Source organism: Borostomias antarcticus (genome assembly GCF_949987555.1).
Source record: "Borostomias antarcticus genome assembly, chromosome: 10".
NCBI classification, from domain to species: domain Eukaryota; kingdom Metazoa; phylum Chordata; class Actinopteri; order Stomiiformes; family Stomiidae; genus Borostomias; species Borostomias antarcticus.
In genome coordinates this window covers 13,325,141-13,333,264 of record NC_140243.1, presented here as the reverse complement: position 1 = coordinate 13,333,264, position 8,124 = coordinate 13,325,141, and the positions used below count along the sequence as shown (strand labels likewise).

Sequence of the window (8,124 nt, the reverse complement as noted above, 5' to 3'; positions counted from 1 at the left end):
TTGTTATTCGATGTGGGGAAAACTGTCCTGAGTGTGCTTTAACGAATTTAACAGACCAAATACATTGTCAAGCACCATGAATGAATTCATCACAGATAATTCGAACATTTTAAATTAAATTTATTGTTTTTAAAAAGGAACAACTTGGTAAACGGGGAAATATTGTCAATGTACAATTTCACATTTGAACAAACGTATACAACACTTTTTCACTAGGCTATACCGTTAATTATCATATTTTACACTTTTACAAAGGCTACGCTATTTAATGTGAAAACATTTGTTAGTTTATTGTTTTTGTACAATATCATTAAATAAGTGGGATGCTGTCAGTTTTTGTTTTCATTTTTTGATCTTAGTGTAACATGCTTCCGCAAGAAAGTGCAATTTTTAAGTAGCCTACTCGAAAATGTAAATCAGAGAAATCAGAAACAAGTAGCCTATCACAGATTAAGCATTTACATTTATACAACTGACTTTACATGGGTAGCCTTCAGTTGTTCCCAACTCTTTAACTGTTTTAAAGTGCAGCTGACCTCGATTTGGGGATTCGTTTGCTGAAACCAAATTAACAACAAAACATGCATCAATAGCAGCTGTTCCTATGGGCTGTAGTCCCACAGTCCCATGGTAGCTGTTACTGAAACGACGCCATGAATACAATTAGGCTATGTTCCTCATTGATAAAGTCATGATAGGGTCTGGGGAACGATTTAGCCTAATAAATATCATATTTTAAAGACATTTTAAAACATAAATATATTTAGCCTCGGGAACAGATATAAATTACACATATATTTGTACATTTTAACCAAACAACAGCCTAGTCTTCGATCACAGTTAATCGTTATTTTTACTGGACTCCTGGTCGCTCTGCTCGTCCGTGAAGCACACATCCACGTCGCTGTCATTGTCACTCTTGTGTTCCTGGTCATCAAACATTCCCTCCGGTTTGTCCTCAGCCTTTTTGAGGGTCTGCCCGGGATGCCGTGATTTCACGTGACGCTCCAGATCCCTCCGGCGCACGAGCACCTTGCCACAAAACTCACACCTGTAGGGCGTATTCCCTTCCGCGTGCAGACGGATGTGCTTGTTTAGGTTGCTCGGGTCACCAAAGGGGCGGAAACAGACTTTGCACTTCAGGGGCTTGTACCCCGTGTGAGTTCTCATGTGAATCTTGAGCCCGTATTTCCGAGAGTACAGCTTCCCACAGTACAGACACAGGTGTCCCTTTTTGGGTTTGCCCGAGTTGGCATTGGCACTGGGCAGAGCGTCCAGTCTGGCTCTGTTCTTTTCCACGGCGATCTCTGACAGCTGCTGCGTGTGCATAGCTAACTCCCTGTCAATATTGGTGATGGAGCCCAGGTCCTGGTTCAGGGACGGAGCACCAAAGTAGGATTCTGGGTACTTCAGGAGGTTGCTGAAATGAAATTTCAGCGGGTAGTAGGGCGAGCTGTAGAGCAGCTCTCCGTTATACACTGTAAAGGGCATGAGAGGGATATTACAGTCCCCACCATATGGTTTGACACTGTCGAACTGAGGGAGAGAGAACCGCTCAAAATGGAGTCCCGATGGCATCTGGGGGTAGCGCGAGGGGGAAAGACCGGAGTGCATGCGGCTTTCCACGTGCTTGAAAGCGGAGGTCTCTTCGAAATTAGGCATCAGCGGGAACCCACGGATGGCGTTCCCGCACGACACCACTGGGGATGAGGGGTCCATTGATTGGACACACTTGGGAGGATGACTTCCAGTCAAAGGTTCGTTCAGGCCACGCGTGGATTTCATGTTCCCAAGCAGTTTGCTTAAACCCATGCCAGTGTGCTTTCCATTGGGTTCCCCTCTGAAGAGCTCAGTGGCGGGAGCCTTGGACAGGCCCATGGGCTTGAAGGCAGACCGCACGCCCGGATGGAAGCCCATATTGCTCAGCACCGACGAGGTGGCGCCCAGGCTCAGCAGGTGTCCGTGGTTCCGGGCCGAGCCCACGCTCATGTCCAGAGCCCGGTCCTGCTCCTCCACGCTGATGCCTTTCTTAAACGCCCCCGCCTTGCTGAGGACGGGCGACGAGGAGACGGTACGCAGGGAGTCCGAGATTGAGGTGCTGTGTCCGTTCCGCGGTGAGGCCGACGTGTTGGGGATGTCCCCGGACTTCGGTGACCGGCTGAAGTTATCCATGCCCCGGCCCTGCTCGCCGCTGGCAAAGCCCCGTCCATTGCTCAGAGCGCAGTGGAAGTGCACATGCGCCTTCAGGGTGTTGGGGTATTTGAATATCCTCCAGCAGTACCAGCAGATATAACGCTCCTCACCTGGAAAGGCAGGAAAGGCACAATGTCAGTTGTATGACCTCTCCCGTGCACACACATTATTCTTGTGATGATGTAAAGTAGGCTTCCAACTGATCAAAGTAAAGGATATCTGAGGATTAGGCCAAGCCTACTAACCTGTAGACTATATAGACCTATTAGAATTTTCACTCTTGGCCCCTAGAACTGTTAAAGAATGCCTGGCTCATGTTCCATTAGAAGCTCAGAAAATTATGTCAGTGTTACTGAAACTGATAAACCATGTCAGCCTTCACTGGTAGAATCTAAGACCTGTTTAAACAGCAGTAGAGTCTATTGGCCGCATGCACTTCATCAAGCCTGGGTGGTGACACCAGCTGAACAATGCGGGGTCAATTATATAGATGTAATGATTTTGTAATCCTTATAGGCTGTTGTTTATTCTCGCCATCAAAAGAGCAAACGCCCTGTCCAATCTGGCGCTCGGAGAGCCAGCCTCTGAAAGGAGACTTTCTCTGGTCTCTTTCCCGTGGAAGTGACAGCAGCTGTTGCTTGAAATCGCAAGTCTCCGGAAACAATGGCGCGGGCCCATCTGTTGACGCCGCATAATAGGAAGCGTATGTCAAGGAGCATGGCGCTTTGGCCGGAGAGCGGCGCGCACAGGGCCTCGCCGCAAATCAGGGCAATATACATCCCACATAAAAGTTACCATTCATTACCCAACAATACACTGTGTAGCCTGCTAATTTACCGTAAAACACTTTTTTTTAATTTATTTGCTTTTGAATACATGAATATTAACGATGCGATGCCATTTGTTAACCCCGTCATCGGCCGTATTGTCTGCGTTGATGGTGCCCGAGACACACCATCTCCATCACTCTAATTACTATCATATAGCCTAATAATGTATTGTACGTATAATAGCTTGTCTACAAACCATCGTCATATTGGTTCAGGTTTGGTAGGCTTATCATTATTTTCAGGGCCAACTCCTTTCATTCTGTGTAGCCAATAGGCTAGGCTATAATAATAATAAAAAATATAGGCATACGCGTACCACAGTCTTCTTTAATTGAATCACATAGCCTATCGAATTGTCCTGTAAAGCATCCGTTCCCAGGATGCGTTGACAGTAATCTGATTAAAACAGGATTAGTATTTAGCCTAGCTGTTTAGCTGGTGACCACGCAAGATTAAACCAGACGCCAACTAACTGATGCTATGCAGTTAGCCTATAATTAATATTTTTAGCGTTGTGTGGTAATTACTATAATTAATTGTTATTGTTTTTTGACAGTCTAGTTGCCTATATTTATCAACTAGCCTACTATAAGGCTATTATTTATTTTGGCTTTTTATCGCAGCGAATTGTTTTTACATGCAATAGGCATTCGAATATGCATGCAGCTAGTTCAAATATAAGGCTGAAGGTCAATAAAATGAACAACCATAAACCTCTTTATTAGTTTAAATAAAGCCATTAAACCTCTTTAACTGAGCTTAAATACAACCATTAAACCTGCCTGCAATCGAAAACTGTGCTCTGGGATGCAAATGTCGACCGTTAAGCGAGAGAACAGGCTACAGTCCCACAGCCATTGATTGTAGCCCGTCACCTCAGCACCCGGTGAACGGTAGGCTATTGACTGCAGTAACCGGGCAATGATGGCACTCGGAATGAGGCCCAGTGGCATCGTATTTCCAATGTAGAGACCATGTAAAGTTTTGTTTGACGAAACCACCTTTGTGTCACAGGTGGATGTCGATCACAATGTGGTTGAATCCTTGGGCTAATATGACTAGGCTACTGATCTGTGGTTGTGTCTGGTGTGGCATAGGTCTACAGCTGTGTGGCGTAGTTTACCTTTCTCGTCGTGAGTAGGCGTAGCGCTGGTGGGGATGTCATACCACTGTGCCAGTGGGTTGGAGTACCACACACTCAACTCCTCGCCCACTGAGATGTCCCGCAGCACCCGGTAGAAGATCTGCGGCAGTGGGACCAAAGTGAGCTCACATGCACAGCTAGCCTACTGTACATCCCCTGCAGAACCTCAACACTGCAGGCGTAACACTGGCAGGTTATAGAGGCCTATTGTCTGGTTCATGTGAGTTTGCTTGCTTGTCTGTATGAGGATGCTCCTGTCTTGGTCCTCTTAAAAATGAGTTTTGTGTGTGTGTGTTTCATATAATCTCAGATAGATTATAGGCCTGTGACAATATATAATCTGGTTAAATAAAGGTTAAATAGAATTAAATATGTAGATGTTTCTAATTTGATTACCTGCCCGCCGGGGAGATCTGACACAGCCTCGAGGTTTTGCTCCTGGCTGTTCCTGGCCGCGCGGATCAACCCAATCCAGTCTGGTACCGGACAACCGGATTCGTCCACGAACTCTCCCCTCTGCAGCCGAACCTGATTGGCCCACAAAGCAGACAGACACGCCTTAACACGGATGGGAACAAGCCTACCTTTATCAAATTCAAATCACTGCCCTGTCGTGCTGACAGAACGAATTCGATATTGCTATTTTCATGCATGCTTGGCTGCTCTGATAATCGTTTTTTATTTCTCGTTATAGGCATATTCTATAACTTTTATTTCACAAATATTCGCATTGTCCAAATCAACAAATACAGTAGGCTAAGTGGATAATACATGGAGGTGTGCCGATAACCACAACACGTTTAATGCGTCTTTATCCGCCCCGTTGGGCAGCAGAGATAATTTAGGCCTACTACAGGGAATGACACATAATTGAGTTGATATGGGAATCGAATTTGAGGAGTGTCAAAGCGTTTCTAAACTGTTCAAGCAAATTAAAGATTAAAGCGTGACATTTGACACGGAGATTGCACCTGATGATCGCATGCAGCCGGGGGCCATGCATTTAACTGCATCAATCACACGGGTAGACAGTTGAGAACACGAGAGTGTATTTATAATGTGGTTATAATACAGTTACAAATGTGTTTAGAATCATGTGAAATTCAAAATCCAGAAATGAAACTTAAGCAAGCGAATATGATATAGCCTAACCTAAACTGCCGATAGGTAGGCCTATACATTTAAATGCCTACAATTCCACATTTTCGTTCTGAAATAATTTATTTGATGCACAATATTATAACAAATAAAAGGTAACCTTTACAAAAAATATTGGCTTATTCCTACCCCATATTTTCTTTCAAATTCTGCATGTTTAATTCTCTTTGTTTTTCTTAGCTTGGGGCTATGATCTCTGTCTCCTAACTAGGACAGCGGGTTGAGAGAGCCCCAGCGCCGGGGCATGGACCTCATCTCAGCCTCCCTGGTCCGCCTATTAGGACGGTTAAGTGGCGCCACAGAGTGACAAGTCCTCCCACTAATATAACTCAATTATTTCCAACCTGACAGCACGAACCAATTAATAACCCAATGTCCAATGAACTCTGACAGGTCTACTTCTAAATATTAAAAAGATCACCCCGTCCCCCTCACCTGCCCTCGCAATTAGCCTACTGAATTCCATTTCATTTATGGATTAGGCCTTCTGTACAAGGAATTAGGCTAGCCTACTTATTGGCCTATCGTTGCTTACTGATATCATGACAGTAGCTTAATAGAAAAGGCTGCACCATTAGCCTAAACAAATCGAATACATAATACATTATAATGAATAATCTTGTAAAATGCATTATTTCAGTAGGCCTATTCCATGAAACATTTTAGGATATCTGATTCTGCAGAGATAGGCCTAATGAAGTCGAGCTGCACTAAGCAGGCCGTGAATTTCTTTAAATTAGTTTACTTTTTTGCAGATAATAATTTGAACATCGGCCCATATTCGTTAATCATTATGATTTTTTATTTTATTTGGCCTACCTTTTTCTTGGGTCCAACTTCTTTCCGATCCGACACGTACTTTCCAAGTTTGAAGATGCCCGGTACCGGTCCTATCCTCAGACCGGCTGGGATGCTGCACTCTGCAAACATGCTGATAGAGGATGCCCGGGTGACTTGCATGGCTGGCTCTGCGTGCGGCAAGATCAGAACCATGAAGACCAAGCGGTGCCTGATTGAGACAAGAAGGAGTCACGGAGATGAGGACAAGCCAGTCTCCGCCCGCGAAGTGACGCGGTGGCGTATGTGATCCGGCTTTTCTAAGGACAGGCTAGGTAGCCCCCTCTGCACATTAACGCGCAAGGGCGAGCAAGTGCGCGCGGTGTGAGAGAGTTTGTCTTTGAGAGCAGCTGTGGAGAGCTCGGGCCCGCCGTGGTCACATGGAGACTTTCCCTCACCCTCGCGCATAATGAACTGTTCCAAAAACGGTCAGGACGAGACAATAGGCCAGCGACCTTCCCATCCCCAAAATCCAATTTGTCAAGGGCAGAGAAAAGAGGGAACAGAATCAAAGGTCCGCACCAACCATTAATCCTCGGCATGTGGCTTTGTACTCTAGACAGTCCCGATATTTTAACTGACAAATACACTGTATAATTTCTCCATAAATTGTCCTCTTTTTATTGTTCCTTTACAAACTCGTTTTTGGAAATCAGTGACTACTTTAAATCTACTTGACTGCATTCTTTTGGGTTTATATACTTCAAAGCACTTTATCCTTCCTCTCGGCTGCTTTGCGCGTCCCTATTTGAACAAAGGCAGCAGGAATGTTTGAGGGACTTGTTAACTTCCATTGACTCCCGGCGTGTGCCGGGCGAAGATCAGGCAGGTACTCGACGGGACAACCACCAGAAAAAATAGCAACAGCTTTCAAAATAACCATTTCATCACTTCACACTTGTGATTTTCTTTTCACGACTTCACTCAAGTCTGGTTCATTCAGCGATATCCAGATACTTGCCACATTTTGGTTTTGCATTTTTATAATTTAATTTCATATGCTTATATCCTTCGTCTGACAAGACGCACAATGTCGCGGAGAGAAAGATGCCTGCATGATATTGGAAAATAAATAAATAAATGAAATAGCTCGTATATAGCCTAGAAAATTGACATTAATGCAAGACTAAAATATATTGTATTATTTTGTAGCCTACATAATTGTGTATTTTTAAATGTAGGCCTACATTTGGTTAGGCCTGTTGAAATAGACCCAGGGTAGACTTTTCCCGCGAGATGCTGGGCATGTTGCATATAATATCATAAATAGGTTTTACACACATTTAAAATAAAATAAAATAATGTGGCATAGATAGATAGATAGATAGATAGATAGATAGATAGATAGATAGATAGATAGATAGATAGATAGATAGATACATAGATACATAGATAGATAGATAGATAGATAGATAGATAGATAGATAGATAGATAGATAGATAGATAGATAGATAGATAGATAGATAGATACATACATAGATACATAGATACATAGATACATAGATAGATAGGTACATACATTGATAAATAGATAGGCTAAATAGATACCATGGTGAACCATGATGGCACCGAGTGAGTTCTTCTAGTGACTAGAGGTGAAAAGGGGGTCCGGACGGGTGACAGTAGCTTTATGACCGCGAGGGTTTAAAAGAGTCTCGCCCCTTTGATGTGGCATGAGAGAGGTTCGACTTAAGAGACAGAACAAGAAGCTGTGGGCGATAAATCCAGGCCGTGAACATGTCCAGCTAACCTCTAGCCCCGGCGGTTCTACCACCACTGGCGGGCGTGTGTGTGTGTGGGAGGGGGGGGGGCACTGACCACGTAAAGGTACCCCACTGCTCCATTGGAGGATTCTTCTCTTCTCTCCACTTCATCAGTCAAAGAGCGAGAACGACACGCGAACAATCTCATCAATAGGCGCATGCAAAGGCCGGCTGCGCAAGAGTTATTTATTAATGTTG

General features: G+C 44.3%; 1 protein-coding gene across 1 annotated transcript; it reads right to left on the bottom strand.

The window, feature by feature from the left end:
• Positions 1–840: 840 nt before the first annotated feature.
• On the bottom strand, positions 841–6,318 carry prdm13 (PR domain containing 13; the record flags this gene model as incomplete). The annotated part of the gene is made up of 4 exons (XM_084444834.1): positions 841–2,303; positions 4,147–4,267; positions 4,564–4,695; positions 6,145–6,318. The coding sequence occupies 4 exons, from the start codon at positions 6,316–6,318 to the stop codon at positions 841–843; spliced, it is 1,890 nt and encodes a 629-aa protein (XP_084300960.1).
• Positions 6,319–8,124: the final 1,806 nt, after the last annotated feature.